A 16,854-nucleotide genomic window follows, 5' to 3' on the forward strand; every position below is an offset into this window, starting at 1 on the left:
TACAAGACACAAACTCTTCAATAAAGAGTTACATGTATTATTGATAGTTAAACAGCTCTTCCGCTAAGCATTATAGTTTGCTGTTAGCGAGTAACTTGGTGCATTAATACAAGCAATACAAACAATGTCTGGTCACAGATGTGTGTTTGTCAGCTTGGCTCATCCAATCAGAATTTAAAATTGGAAATATTAATTTTATATTATACCATGGTCTGTTTGAATACTGGATTCTGCTTGGCTGGAAGGTGTGCATTAAAAGCCTTTAACGCACGGGTAGCTCCAGTCAGTTTGATTACATTTAAAATTAACTGACAAAATAACCCATTTTCACCTGTTTGATCTAAAATGACACTGTAAACATCAATAAAAGCTTTAACTTGGCAAATAGCCATGGTATAAGTGGGATAATCCACGGCTAGCCGCTTCGCGTCAGGTGGTTCTTCACCTCCACGTCATGCATTAAAATCCTTTAATGCACTGCTAGCCGTGGATTATCCCTTACAAAGTGTTCGCTACAAAGTGTAACACGTTGGGACCTTAAAGTAATAGTTCACCCAAAAATGAAAATTCTGTCATCATTAACTCACCCTCTTGTCATTTCAAAAAAGTTGGTGGTACCCATTCACAAAACCAATGCAAGTGAATGGGAACCACCGATGTTCGGTTACCAACATTGTTCAAATGATCTTCTTTTGTGTTCTGCAGAAGAAAGTAAATAATTCAGGTTTATAATGACAAGAGGGTGAGTAAATAATGAGAGAATTTTCATTTTTGGGTGAACTATCCCTTTAAGGGTATAAAATGACATCACCAGTTTTTAACATGCCGTTTGGAAAAGCTGATACAAAGATATTTTCTAGGCACACCTCATTTCCCCTGCAAACATTTGGGCCTTCATATAATAACAACAGCTACACATAATGACTATATAATAGAAAAGGTCATCATAAAAAGACACTTACATCCAAACAAAAGGTCAGAGCTTGCTGGGCCGTTTCAACACTCGTGTAAAACGTTAACATTTCCCTGAAAATGAATAGGACAATTGTTGCAAAGGCAGCTTGTGAATATACCTAAGGTTGCGGATCTGCTTTGCTATCTGTAATTGGTGTCAATTGGTGGTGAACTGTTCAAAGAATGGGAGGAACAGCCAGAGCTGGTAAAATGCTAATTCTCTGTGAATCATTCTCATTCAGAACACGAGCGTCTGTGTCTCTATCCCCCGCAGTACCGCGCGCAACCACACACAGAGAGGAAAAATAAAAGTTCCAGCATGCAGATAACTGTGTTTCTCCTCCAAAACCAGCAAGGCTGTAACGTAACTCTTCAGCACCTTAAGGTAAATGCCTAAAATAGATGAGACTCTATCCGGGCCCTCCACGCTGCCTCGATCATCTAATGAGGATTCCAGTGTTTTCCTGGTAATTAGTTTAGACACGAGTCAGAGGGGAGGGTGCAATGGTGACACAGCAGAATGAAAGAGCGTTTCAAAATGGAGTCATGATATTCAGTCCAAACATGCTTCAATACAGCAATAACAAAACCCGATCACTCTCTGCACGGATCTACTGTAAGTAGATGAAGTGAGTTGATTTGAGATGTCACATTTGAATGACCAAATGCTACAAACCATTATCATGATATTTGAATTATGTCCTCAGGGGGATAGTTCACCCCAAAATGAAAATTCTGTTATTATTTTGCTCACCCTCTTGTAATTTTTAACCTGTGTGACTTTCTTTCTTCTGCGAAACACATAAGAAGATATTTTGAAGAATGTTTGTAAAGAAAAACAGACCAACGGTTTTCTGTTACCAACATTCTTCAAAATATCTTCTTATGGGTTCTGAATAAGAAAGAAATTTGTACATGTTTGAAATGACATGATGACATCATTTTCATTTTAGGGTGAACTATCCCTTTAAGGATAAATGTTTGTGTTTAGAACATAATGCTAAAACAATACAGCTTTTCTTAAACTATGTAGATTTTTTTCACCATTCTTTAGTTTCATGGCTGTGATTAGGCCAGGGGCATGAGATGGCAGGAGTGATACAAATAGTGAAGCGGTTCCCGTGGTAATACTGGTGGTCTCTCAGTTAGTAGAATTTACAATATATTCAACCCGACAAGCATAGCAGGTGAGTTGGATTAATGTATTTTTAAATTGGCCTACAACAAAAATATTGTTTTTGCGGTTCACTTCCATTCACATACATTCATTGAAAGTTTGTTCTTTTACTTAAAGTTATAATCCAGTTGATTGTTACTTGTTGATTTTCATGTAAAGAAATGTTAAGGTCTCTGTGTGGTGTTTCATGTTATTTCACCAGTTTTTTTCTTATCAGTTAATGTGATGATTTTATATGTAATGCTGTGAGTGGATTAAAATAAAGCAAGGTACGTTAAAATAAAGTGAATGAGTTCAATATTAAGAATGAGAGTAGCCGTTTTTAACCACAGTACTTTTTTAAGATCTTCAAAAGCAGTGAATATAAGTTTAACACATCTCACGGTGGCCTGCTGCTTCTCTGTGCGTTCAGTTGCATCATCCAGTTGCTTCTGCAGAGCCGCCTGGAGTGACTTCATCTCATCCCTGTGGAAGAACGGCAGAAAGACAAAGCAGTGTGGTGGGGCATAAAGAAAAACACTGAAAACTGAGAAAGAGGGATCAGGAGAGACAGAACAATCCACAGTAATAGCCAATCTATATACCCCATTATTTCTTTGTGTACTATTGCATCCAGAAATTTATCATTTTAATTTCCTTTTTTAGCCTTTATGCCACATTTATTGATTGTTTAGTGAAAAAAAAGAGAGAAAACAGGAAAGAATGAGGACAAGATTGGGACAGGATGTCAATGTGTGAGAGCATGTGCCGTAACAGTGGCATAGTCTCAATCTCATCCGACACGCCCACAGTCTGTCAGTAACCATCTGATGCATTTTATACACCAAACTAAGGGTGGTGGTTTTACATCATTTCAATCTGGCACAGAGGCCATTTATACTTAAATGACCATAATGTTATCCTAGTCTTAAAAGACAAAAAATTAACTAACCAAAATTGTGTAAAATGATTCAACAATAACTATAAATAAGGCCCATTACAAAATCAATACACTCTACCATACAGTGCCATGCAAGCTTGCTATGTTGTTTTTCTATGTTAAATGCAATGAATTATTGATAGAATTTATAAACCAGAGAGTGGTCAGATCCTTTTATTTACATTGTGCCGTTCAAAACAAAAGACTTCTACTAAGCCACTATATAACTTTAATTATGTGTCTTTTCAGCCATTCAGATGCGGACATTTGTGTTCGTGTCTTGTATCGCCGACTCGCTGCATCACTCAATTACACTTAAGCTTCAGCTCGAGCACAGATGGTGGAGATGATTCTCCTAAAGAATTGTCTGGTGCATAGCAAAATACATGTTTCTTTCAATGATAACAGGTCATCCAGGTCCCAAGGCAGCAAAACATCCACTTACTATCACGCTGCCACCACTGTGATTCACTCTGTAGATATAACATTCACAGTGCAATGCTGTATTCACTTAGCTAAAGATTTGGTGTGACCATAAAGGTCCATTTTGAATCATCTGTCCATAGAAAATGATTCGAGATTATCTTGATGCTTTTTAAAAAAAACATCACCGACAGTATAAAGATGCTCCTGAAATGTTTTGTCTCTCTCTTATTGTTATGTGAACACTGACATTAGCTGATGTTAGAAATGTGTGTTATTTCTAAGATCCTTTGAGGTGCCGTTTGCAATTGGAGAATTTTTGGCAGGTTAGAGACTTCTGAGAAGATTCACCACCATCTTTAAAGGAACAATTCACCCCAAAATGAGAATTCTGTCTATTCATCCTCAAGTTGTTCCAGATATGTAGCCTATAAATGTCTTTGTTCTGATGAACACAAGAGAAAGATATTTGGGAAAATGCTTGTAACCAAACAGTTCTTGGCTACCATTGACTACCATAGAAGGACAATGGTGGTCAAAAGTGCCCCAGAACTGTTTGCTTTCGTACATTCTTCAAAATATCATCTTTTGTGTTCAACAGAACAAAGACATTTACAAAGCAATTTTTCCTACTATGGTATTAAATGGTGGCCAAGAACTGTTTGGTTACAAGCATTCTTCCAAATATCTTTCTCTGTGTTCATCACAACAAAGAAATTGATACAGATTTGGAACAACTTAAGGGTGAGTAAATCATGACAGAATTTTCATTTTTGGATGAACTGTTCCTTTAAGTCTTCTTCATTTTGAGGTAAACACTCACCGTTGGCGTACAAAAGCCCAGGAGTCTTACGTATGGCTTTGCAAGCTGATATATCTCAATAACATTTCAACAGCACATCTGAAGAAGCTGTAAAGTAGCGATTACTGTGCATGGGTCAATACTGAATAAAACAGGACTGACTGCAGTAATATAATGAAACAATTGAAGACTTTTTCTATAAAGCAAATGAAATGATTTAAATTCTTCTTCATTTTCTGGAATTTTCTATGTGTTACCATGACATTTTATTTTATGGTATTAAATCATTCAGTGAGAGAAATGTGCAATTAAAGAGGGAATAGGAAAGTCAGGCAAACTCTCTTTCACAGCACTGTGCATGCAAAAGTTTCAGTCACACAGCCTTGCTACATAGGAACTAATTAACAATTATTTGGAGATCTACGACTATCTGCGAGTCAAGCGGGGCCAAGCATGTTGACACCGGGGCTGCCGCGTAACAGCCCTTCAGCTCCGGATTCCTACTGCTTTTTCTCTAGCCTATTATTATTATCTTCCTCACTTGAAACACCTCTAACTTTTTATGGGGAGAAATCACCAAACGTGCATGGACGAGGGTTCTGTGCATAATTGCATCCTGTGTAATTTTGGGATGGACGGGATGTATGGTTGCTTAGCAACTAGTGGTTAAATCTGCAATATTCAAAACATCAGCCTCGCTAGCCTATTTGAGATACTTGACAGGAGTGTCTCTCTCCTCATGCGGAACAAATTTGCCTCAAGGACCTATATGTTTTGCCATTAAAATATGTTTCAGTGTTTGACATTTTTGGTAAAAGCTTTCGTATGAATTGCTGTTTCAGTAGTTCTGAGACGTGTCGTTTTCGGATGTGGCTTTTATAGGTTTACATTTTTAAACAGATTAGTTCCGCTTTCATGAATCTAAATAAAAAGCCAAGACTGTCAATGCATAGGCTGTAATGTTAAATGTGGGTTATTCTTTTAACAGACATCTGTTCCTTTAAGAAAGAAATTAGTTTGAGATGAGTGATGGTTGCATTGTCAGTCTCGGTTCTTTAAAAAATCTAAAGGAAGACGGTTGAAGCAGGCATGTTATGCTTCTGCAGGTTTTCAAAGACATAAATGTCTGCAGTTTTTGATTTATGAGTACAATAAAGATGGAATTTGTCATAGCAGTGGAAGATGCGTTTACTTCTAGTCAGAGAAAGTTAACTGACAGGTTTTAATGTTGAGCTGCAATATTACAAATATTTAAGTCCTGAGGCTTGATCAGGTACAGAGTCTGATAAATTGTTCTATGGTTTATCACAAAAACCGAGAAAAACCAGAAAATTACATTGATTTTTCAATTTAAAACACAGAAATCACTTGGGCCCGTCCCAGCTGTCACCCTCTAACCACCCAGTCCTCTAAGTTCACATAATGGTGACGTTATGATGCGTACTGTATGTTGGGTAGTAATTAGCTGTAGAGTGTGCATCAATGCATGCTTCACATAAGGGCACTCAACAGCCACAAATGGAGCCCTTCTGAATCATAAAATGACAAGTGAGACCCTGCACAGTGACATGGACAGACCCACATGAGCGAAATCCACATCAATCGTGACGTTCGGACGCGGCATAATTTCCATTTTATCTGCTATTTTCACTATAGCATGCTGGATTCTGTTAACTGCTGCTCGCAGCCACATTTTATAGTTTTATTTTTAGCTTGGTGAGATGCTATGATCACGCTACTAAATGCTTATCAAGCAGATGGCTCATTTATATCAGCAACTGAATTGTCCAAGTAATAATCTGATACGACCAAGCCGAGCCTCCAAGAAACGTCACCATGTGGCGTTTTACAAGGCACAACAGAGTCCAATGACTTCCCAATCGCAAATGTCCATGGTCTGCCAATTTCTTTTCTACGGTGTGCTCATATTGTCATTTTAATCAAGAGAGTGAAGGTCAGAAACTTCACCATATCTGCCCTGAATTTCAATATCTGTCTGCTGTTGATTGGGGTTAAAAATAGAAGCCATTACACACACCTGACACAGGGGGAAATTGAATTCTGTCACTAACTCTCCGCAGCCAACATGGCTGAACGTTGATGGATCCAATCTGTTGCCATAATGCCACCAAGAGTATTCTGGAGTGCTCCGGAGTTCTTTAGCACAAAAAAACCCATGACAATTCTATCTGATTTAAACCAAGACAGTTTTGTTGTAAAAGCAGTGTTAAAGAAGCATGTTGCACTTGAAACAGGAGTCGCCAAGAGAGCCATAGATGTAAACAACAAATGGTGGAGCATCTGTCTACAGCCGAATCCATGTAAACAGTTGCTAACATTCTGTAATTACTGGTGTTGGTGTGTGAGAGTGAATAATAAAGAACACACAGCTTCTTATCTTACACAGTTCATTTCACTGAGAGTTGACGGAAATACTGCATGGGCTGACATCCCTGTCCTTAAATTATGGTTAAGTAAAGATGTGTTTAATTTTGCACTGTTTATTTTCAGATTCTGAAATGTTCACAGATGTCTGAATGTAATTCATTACCATAGAAGCATTACCGTCGGAATGAATTTAACAGACTCTTAAGGTATTTTTCACCTTTTTAAATAGTCGGATTTAGATGCAAGACAACTGAGTTACAACTTTAAAGCTGCAATTCGTACCTTTTGTCTCTATATCTCCGCCACTCTGTTCAAAACATACAATTTCATTTTTTAAAGTAATTTATTTTAAGTGAAATGATGTCAAACTGACATTTCCGCCAAATCTTACCCAACAGGTCAACTCATAAATCATTAAGCTTTCTGTTTCAAATCAAGTAATAGTGGTGAATAATGATGTTTTATGTACAGTACTTGCTAAATAAATTTTGTTTAAAAATATATAAGTCTGCAAAAAAATAAATAATCAAAATAAAATAAAAAAATAAAATAATTAGAGATCTGAGCTCTCTAATTGCAAGTCTCTCATTACAAGTGTATTATAATTTAACAAAATTAAGACTAATAAAACAGCATAAATATTATTTGTAAAATGAAAATAAACTGAAATATGTTTAAGTATACCTTTTTTTACTAAAATTACTGAAAATGTACTAAAAATAAATAAAAACTGAACTAACTGAAAAAGCAATCAATTAAATTTAAATAGCAATATAAAAAATAAAAAGATTTATCACAAATGCGCATAACAAAACTGCAAACTAAAATTAAGATGAAAACTAATATGAGAAAAATACTAATCTAATAAAAAATGATTTACAAGTATAAAAACTCTGCCTCATTGACTGACGACATTGTGACTAACAATGTGAAAAATTGACACTTACCTTTGCTTGTGACTGAGCTCCAGGATTCTCTGCACATCCTTCTTGGGCACAGCATCATCATTCTTTAGCGTCTATCGAGAAAGAACAGAAAGGTTGCGGATTATGCTTTATGATATTCTATATTTGTGTGTTCAGTTGTTTATCTCGGGATTTGACATGACAGAAACTGTAAGACACTGTCAGAATTCATGTGTAAAGATACGACCACCTTCTATAAAGCTAATTTATGTCAGTAAGCCTGCAAAACGTCTTGAAAAGTGCTGCTTTATGGGGCAGGTCAAAAGCATCTGTTCCCTCCTCAGAGAAACAAGGCGAGATCAGAGAGAGGAAATCTCACTAATTCTCATTATAGCCTTATTTCCATTTCCTTCAATCAGCATATTTATAAACATGAATAATGGAATGAGAAACCATGAAAAGACAAGGAATGGATATTCAAACTTTCTCATTCAGATTTATGCCGCTGTTATACTTTAAATTTACGTCAAAGAATTCTAATATTAATAAATTCTCATAAAGACGTTTTTAAATAAGATATGCGTTTTTCATTTTTATTCACAGTTAAGGGCCAGTCATGAACAGGCCTGTAGAGATGAAAGGAAGGAAAACAAAGAAGTGTTGATGTAAAGGGCATATACATAATTCCTAGCTATTGTAGCTCTGGTTGTGAGCAGTGAGTCAATCTAACGTTTACAAATTGCTTTACAGAAAATATGCAAATTACATACAAGACGAAAAAAGCAAAATAAAGATACTTTATGAATTTAATGAGCTACTCTTGGGTCAGCAGGGAGAGAGTTTCACAACAGCTCGGGACTAAAGATGCACACCTCTTTTTTTGCCATGGTTAAGGTGTCACTGGCTGGCGGTGGTTGGGCGATTTAGAAGTGTATTTAGAAGTGTATTTATCACTCTGCTGAGGTATGTTGAGAAAGCGCGATGAAGACATTTAACATGGTTAAAAGGATCTTAAAATCAATTCTATAAGACATAGATATCCAGAGGGGGATTTAAGTGCCGGTATAATGCGATTCTTCATTTAACACGCGTCAGCAGTCTCGCTGTATTCTGAACTCCTGTGAGTGTTTGATTGAGCTTTTTGGTAAACCGGCCAAAACACTGCAGTCAAGACTGGATGTGAATGTATGAATGAGTTTCTAACTGTCAGGAGGTGGAAAATATCACACATTTTAGAGATGCTGAGATAGCATGCTGTTTTGACAGACATTGCAAATATCTGTTTTTAAGCTATAAGCTCACTTTGTAATATTATGACTCATTCTTGATGTGATTATTGGCTCTGTAGAGGCATTGGGTGTCATTCATTTACAAAATTTTTGTGCAAATCATTCGTAAAGTCATTCTAACATAAATTTTCGGATTCATGAAATATGTATTTTAGAAAATGTTAGTTAGTACGAAAGAACTGTACATCTCCACCATACCACATACCAAAGTTCTGTATTCTTTTAGACAAACTGATGACACTGCATTTTGATCACTATGTATCATAATATTTAACAAGTTCTTTTGCCCTGTCTTTTATCATTTTTTACTTTACATTTTGTTTACTTTTTAACTTTGGGTAAAACGCAGAGCTCGTCACTGTCCTTTTTTACACAGCCGTCCAATCACAGTGAAGAAGAGGCGGGACAAACACTACAGTTCATTGACCAACCATCATACACAACAATGGAGCATGGTTAATATTAATGGTTACTGCACTTTCATATTGAGTAATATTCTTCAAAATAAGATACTAGTAACAAGTAGGCAAAACCAACGCATCTCAGGAATAACGCGCAGTGCCTCCAAAGGCGCCACCAGCCGGTCGTTTTCACAAGAGCACCAGGTATTATTATATTAGCTGGCTAAAGACGCTTTGGTGGACACAGTTTAACTGATTAATTTATTGGTAAGCATATAGCCTATTAGTATCTTATGCATTCATGCAATATAAGGAAGCCAAATCAGAGAATGAAGTCCAGAGGATTCCAGCATTCCTAGATACGTAATTTGCATAGCTGTAATTAATAGGCGGGGATTATGCTAATTGTGAATGAGCGTGCATGCGGGCCCTGTTTACAAATTATTGGAATTCATTAAAATACACACATTCTACTATGAAATCTGACGTTTACGAAGTATTTGTGAATCCGGAGGAAAGTATTCAGGAAGGTCTGTTTTACACGCAAATTACTCGGAATTTGCACATATATTTGCGAAAGTTTCATGAATGAGGCCCATTGAGCCCACTTTCTCTGTGCATCGTCACAAGTAGCAGAGAGTTCTCCAGCATCCCCACATCTCCAGCATGATGCTAATTGATCTGTGGGCATCTGGTGCAAGTGACAAGTGGAGTTGTGTGTCATCAGCAATATTGATTAATTACATTAACTAATGGATATAGACATTTAAAAAAAATAGTGTTGAGTGGTAACAGATTACATGTATGAGAATTGTGTAATCAGTTTACAAAAATCTAATAGTAGTCAAATAAATCATATTCTTACGGAGTACATGATTACACATCGATTACCTATCAGGCAGTCTTACACTTAACATAGCTGTTTGAGCCAGAGGCTATAATGTGTTCAAGCCTTTATGTAATTTCTGGGGAAATGGGGAAAGGCGAGGAAATAGACTGATCCCAGATCACATCCAGGCAGGGCTGCTTACACTGAGGATGGAGAGGTCTTATTTCTCATTTGACCACATTAAAAATGACTCACAAGAACTTGAATTACAAGAAGGCACATAAAAAACAAAGTGCAATAGTGTTCAAGCCTCGTCTTATATGCAAAATACTTCATATAATTTTTAGAACATAATTTAAAAGATGTAATGTTAATTTGAAGCACTTACGTTATTAATATAATGTTCATCATAAGAGGTAGTTTATGAAATATATTCCCATTCCATATCATGAAATATTATAATCCTAGTATGTGACGCAGTTTGTGAAAGTCTTTTTGTGATTTTGATATTTCGCTGCTGTCCTTCTGAAACATCGTATCTCTAAATTTCATGATTTTTTTCCATAAATCATTATTGTTTGTCACCCTTAGTGTCTGAAGATGTCCCACCCATACCATATCAGCGAGTTTACGCTTCTCAGGTTGTTGTGATTGGTCGGTGCCCCTCTCAGTGCACGTGTATTCATAAGCTTTGGCTTTTAGCAATAAATAGTAACAATGGTGTCAACTTCACTTCATCAGCTAAACACATGCGGAATGATCGAAGTGTAATAGTGGTTGGCTAGTGCATGTGCAAACGTCAATCTTTGTTAGAGATCGCAATTTTTTCCTACTATGGCGAAGGAAATGACACCGGACCGATTGGGTCAGACCGGTTATATTAATTAACACTAATAACAGAAGCGTTAGTTTTGCCTTTTTATATTGGACTTAAGTTGGATAATGAAACAAGCAGATTGACTAGGAGACATTTGCAAGCAGGACTTCAAAGGACGTTTCATAGATGTGTTTTAGAGGTATGCGCGCACACACACACACACACACAATATCAGTGTATTACACAGAACAGCTTTCATAGCCAATTAAAGTCATGGAAGCTGTTATTTGACCGTTGGTTATCTTAGAATGTGTGTAGCTGAATTCTTATTACCAGCTGTAGGACTATGATGAAAAGAAAGTAGTTTAGCGCGCAGCTCAGTCAAATGTTTACAATCTCTGATAACCAAACATGACTCCAGCAGCTCTTCCTCTTCTCTAAGGAAGGCCTCGCCCCTTTTTTGGCATATTCCTTTGGGCGGGGTTTTTTCAAAAACTCAGAATAGTGACATCATTTACCCGGGAAGTATAGGGCTGTATTCCGATTCCAGCCGTGCTCTGTAGTCCTTGCAAAGCGAATTCTGTTAAAGACAATATCTCGCTTGGCATTGAACTTTGAGCTTTATCATTATGCAGATATTGTTTATGCTCTAACAGCAACATTACACACTAACTAAAGTTTGAAAATTGGCATCACAAAGAAAGGCCGCTTTAAATATTGATTGAGCATGTCAAAAATGTTAATGATAAAAATGAGTGAAATTAATGCTTGAAATCAAACTTAGATGCTCGATATCTCATAACTAGATTTTGAGACTTTAGTCAGGTTTTCGCAGACTGGGTCACATACTGCAAAATTAGTCTTGCATCTGACATCCAATAAATACTGAGTTTAAAAAGCAATCCAAAAGGATAATCGTAAATAAACGTTAAGAAAAAATGTAATTATATTATTGATTGTAATTTGCAATCAGTGCTGCAAAAATAACTTTACTCAATGCTAATCATATGAACAGAAACACTTAAAACAGCAGTGCTGAAAAACGGCTTCAAAATTAACTTCAGCCCGCTCTCACTCGTGTCATGTATTAGCCTTCACGGTTGCTCTGTCTCAGCCCCACTTTGTTGACCCTTCTGTGTTTCCAGTGAATAACAGCAGCAAAGCTTTGTCAGTAGAAGACCATCTGTGCAGCTGTTGAGTTGTATTGAGATTGGCATTGCAGTGTCTGTTCAGGCCAAGCTGGCAGGAATCTGCCGGCACAAACTCGCAAGCCTCTGCCAAGACTACAGGCTCCATCAGGCGAAGTTTAATGATGATGAGCGACACTCTGAGGGAATCGCATTATAAAAATAAACAGTATGGACTGTAAATCTGTTCCACCAAAAGGTTAATTGGTCACATATACATAATTGATCACATTAGAAAAGGGAATGGTTGATCGTGGTTTTACAATAAATTCACAGGAGATCTATGTTTTCCACTCAAGGGATCTTGCAGCTTGGCACAGGCTTACCACAGAGGCACTCGAGGTTCTGCTACACTTGCATACCAGAGTGGAGACACCACATCAAGTCTTGACAGACCCATTAAGCTTACTTGCCCATTACTATGCATTCTCATGCAGGAATCGCAGGAGAGAAGCGGTTTACAGATCCACAGAGTGATCCGTGGAATTTCAATGAATGAGATCATTTAAAGGTGCAGTGAACTGGACGTTTTTATTGTTTTATACTATTGTCTGATGTCTACTTATGACGTTCGCGTGGTTTTTGCATTCGAAAACATCAAAATCAATAAGTAATAGGCTATTTTCTACCCTGGTTTTGAGGCCGGCTGGAGTTTTTAAGGGCGGGCCGCATAGAAGACTTGGAAGTAAACGCCCACGGCTATAATTGGATAGCAGCTTGTGTAGTTGACTTAGTTGGAGCCTTCTGTGAATTTGGTTAGACACGTAACGTTACATAACGTGATTTTACTCAAATTTACGGACTTATTTCCCGGATGTGATGGCAAGGCTTTGCATATAGTTTGTATAGCCTATAGTTGTATGGTGTTTAGTGATATATGACCGTACATGTCAGCATTTAAGACCAGCGAACCGGACAGAAGATCACCGCGATCGCGGGTCTCAAACGTTATAGTTTTCATAATAAATAAACAAACGGAGACTCCCGGCCAAAATGACCCAGCACCAGATCAAAACACTTCAAAACAGCCTCCATTATTCGCAAACGGTGGATAAAACCTTGAAAAATGATATATGAGCCCGCCAAATCACAGAGATGCCGATTACAATTATTACAAATGACTAGAGGTCCCCAGGTAATACCATCAGGGCATATCAAGCGATCTCTAACAAAGCAATAGTGACACATAGTACAAATATGTTTTACTCACATAAGATTGCTGCGCCATTCCTATCGGATCCAATATTGACGGCACAGCACTGCTTTTTAATTTTAGTCTCTCCGCAAAGACTTGTTCAAGGAATCTGTGTTGAAATGAAGCGAACAAACGCTCAATGCTTTCCCCACGTGAGCTGGAACATCTTTAAAAATGAACTTCAACCACACATTCCTACTGTCGGAATCTGAAGGAAGGTTATGCAGCGACTGTGTTCTTCCACAACCAGGCACTGCACAATATTTTGCGATCTTTAAAGGCATGATGCTTACACTCGCTCTATCTGGTTCCGTGCAGCTTGTGTTCAGTACCGTCATGTGCAAACCAGTGGGCAGGGCTCAAGAAGTAGGCGTTGATATTCTTCTGTGGAGGCGGTGTTCAACCCATCTATGATAGGTGCATTCCAGGACCTGCCGTTCGCTGAGCCTCATGTCAATAACAGTTGTTATTTCAGTAACAAGGGCGTTTTCAGGTCTGACACTCACAGGATGTTCGCTTGAATACGATTCCCTCTTATATAACAAAAGCTCGGGTTAAAATTGTGGTCCTAGTTCACTACACCTTTAAAGACACAGCTGAATCAAAATCACCCTGACCCAATTCAGCGATTTATTTCTCGAAACAAAAAAGAGAAGCTCAACATATTTACATCCAGGCCATTTCTGTCAGTTAAATTTATGCTGTTTTGTCTTCATCCATTAACGCTCGCAGCACTTGAGCAGAACAATAAATCGTTCTACGAATTAGCTTTAATGCACTTGGAGCGTATGGTTTTTCCCAGGGACCGGTGCTTGGTTGACTGCCATTGGACAAGGCAATCAAGTATTTGATTGACTGACTCAGTTGCCAGAAGCCTAAAATGGATTTGCCTGGAATGATGCGTTCTTTCTGTGGCTAATCAGTCTCCATATGTGCCAGCAATTGCTATACAGGTTTGCTTGCCAGCTGTCTTAATGCAGCTTTGATTTTAGAGGTGCTTGTATAATTATTGGTCAAACTGTCATTTTAAAAATTCATATTATATGTTTACTGCACTTATTTTAATGCTGTTTACGTCATGTCTGAATTACAGTTATTACAGTTTACCAGTGAAATAGTTTATGCTGTATTTGGAAATGTTTTGATAGTGTTTTCAACAAATGATGCTACTGTATGTTGTAAGAGCTTGATTGTAGGATTGTAGCATTGTATGTGTTTACTTTAGTTAAAATATAAAAATGATCTTAACGTTGCTAAGATCTATTGCATTGTTTCTCAAGTTGAATAAAATATTTCAAGAATAGTTGATGAATAGTATAGATTCATTTATCTGAGTTTGTTTTTCATTAAATGTGATGCAAAAGTTCCAAATTATTTTGTCCGAGTTTTGTCCAAAGTCAGACTAAAATATTCACAAGCGCACAAAAGTCTAACATAAGTTCAATACTCATTTAAAGTACAAAAAGCACTTACATCTGAATCATTAAGAGTAGAAGTCAATAGAATAAAAATTGCAACTCAACACAGGGTAACAGTAGACTTAAATCAGAGTAAAAGAGATGTCAGAAACAGCATTACAGCTAGCGCAGAAGCTAAGAGTGTTTGGAAATTGGATTTGAGACACCTCCCTCACTTGAATGCCTCCTCTATCTGCAGGCATTAAATCATGGAACAAAGATGCACCGTGGATTAGTCACACTTTTAGCAACATAGATCATGCATTTATTACGTTGGGAGTCAACATAAATATTACAGAGGGAATCTTACCTGCAGGTTACCCTTTATGCTGTCCAGCTCCTTTGATGTTTTTGAAAGTTGACGTAAAATTCCTGTCCTCTCCGTGAAAACCTCCCTCAGCTTCTTTTCCAGCCCCTCATAGCTGAAGGAAGAGAAAAGAAACAGGGCGATGACTTCTTTAATTCCATGGCATGCCTGGGAAAATCATTCTGCATGGCGGGTTACAGGGGCCTGGAGGGTCTGAAGCCTTTGTGAATAGATGATGAATTATTCGATGTTTGGCAAAACTCACACATTCAGGAGGTCATAATGGAAACTCAGAACAGAATGTGTGACTCAATGTTCTTTCTGAGATTTTCTGTTGTTACGCTTAGGTCTATGGCAAAAATGTGCTTTCATCCACAGTAAATTTCACTCACATACTGTCAAGTTTAACATACTGTAAACATAAAAATGCCATGTAATGTATCTCTTTATGTATAATTTTCTTTATACTTTCTTAAATGGATAGTTCACCCAAAAATGAAAATTGTTTCAAGAATTACTCTACTTGTTTCAAGCCTGTATATATATTTTTTGTTCTGTTGAACAAAAGAGAAGATATTTTGAGGAATTTAGGAAAGCAAACAGTTCTGGGGCACCTTTGACAACCATTTAATCATTAATTTTTGCTACTATGGAAGTCAATGGTGCCTCAGAACTGTCAGTCACTGACATTCTTCCAAATATCTTTCTTTGTGTTCAACCAAACAAAGAAATGTATACAGGTTTGGAACAAATAGAGGGCGAGTAATTCAGGACAGGATTTTCATTTTTGGGTGAACTATCCCTTTAAGCTGTATCTAAACATACTTTCATTTGTACAAAACTGTCAATACATTGTTAATCGCAGTTTTTTGTATGACAATCAAACGTCAACCAAAATCTCACAATCATGACAGACATCACCAGTTTTGCTGTACTTCTATTTTATTAAAACATTATGTCTGTGCTCATTTCACACGGACGCTACGAGCAACATTTCAAAACACCAGACAACTCCCTCAAAATAGACAATTACAAATACACATTATATTTATAACGTACTTTTGGAACACGTTGAAAAACCGACACTTTGCCAACCCGAAAATAGACCCAGCTAAGCATGGCGCACAAAAGAGAAATAAAAACAATCTGCTGTGATTTTCTGTCATTGTCCCGAATACAAATCATAAATAAGTTATGCAGAGTGCAGTCAAATAGTTTCAACAAAGGGCTTTGCCGGCGTATCCTGAGCTGCACTCAGCCAAACCTTTATGTCAGAGAATGCAACAACAACCAAAGAGCAGTTATACATACCACCATGATATGAGGGCAACACCTGCGAAATAAATAAATCATGCCGGAATGCATCCTGTCTATAAAACTCCCACTGTGTGATGTCTGTGAAACTGATGAAGGTTTTGCGCTGTAAAAGACAGACAGCGTTGGAAAAAAAATCATGCTTGTTCTACTCAACTTATTCATTATCCAATGGAGTTGGGCTCTTACAGGTCAGACCTTTGAGAGGTCAATAAATCGAGTTGGGCTCATCGTCGAACAGCCCCGCCGTCCGCTCCCTGTGCACAAGGGGATGGGGAATAAATTGGTCATTACTGTCACGGGTTGATAATTAGATAATTATGCTGTGACCTCTTTTGACACAGCTGTTTTGGCAGGTTCTTATAAGGGGGAGACCACAAAAAAGCGTTCTAATGAGAATCAGGCTGTCAGACAAACAGGCTTGTAATCGCATGCTGCTTTCTTTGGCTTCTCGATGCCAGCTATCGCATAATCGTGATTAAAGCCACGG

General features: G+C 37.5%; 1 protein-coding gene across 1 annotated transcript in view; it reads right to left on the minus strand.

Moving 5' to 3' along the window:
• Window positions 1–16,854, minus strand: part of luzp2 (leucine zipper protein 2) — a 111,255-nt gene that overhangs the window by 29,260 nt on the left and 65,141 nt on the right. Inside the window, exons 2-4 of the mRNA XM_057347465.1 lie at window positions 15,054–15,165; window positions 7,611–7,681; window positions 2,515–2,596 (exon numbers count right to left, since the gene is read on the minus strand). Coding sequence (XP_057203448.1) covers window positions 2,515–2,596; window positions 7,611–7,681; window positions 15,054–15,165 — 265 coding nt within the window. The remainder of the gene's footprint in view (window positions 1–2,514; window positions 2,597–7,610; window positions 7,682–15,053; window positions 15,166–16,854) is intronic.

This window comes from Triplophysa rosa, linkage group LG12, assembly GCF_024868665.1.
Source record: "Triplophysa rosa linkage group LG12, Trosa_1v2, whole genome shotgun sequence".
In the NCBI taxonomy this organism is placed as follows: Eukaryota; Metazoa; Chordata; class Actinopteri; order Cypriniformes; family Nemacheilidae; genus Triplophysa; species Triplophysa rosa.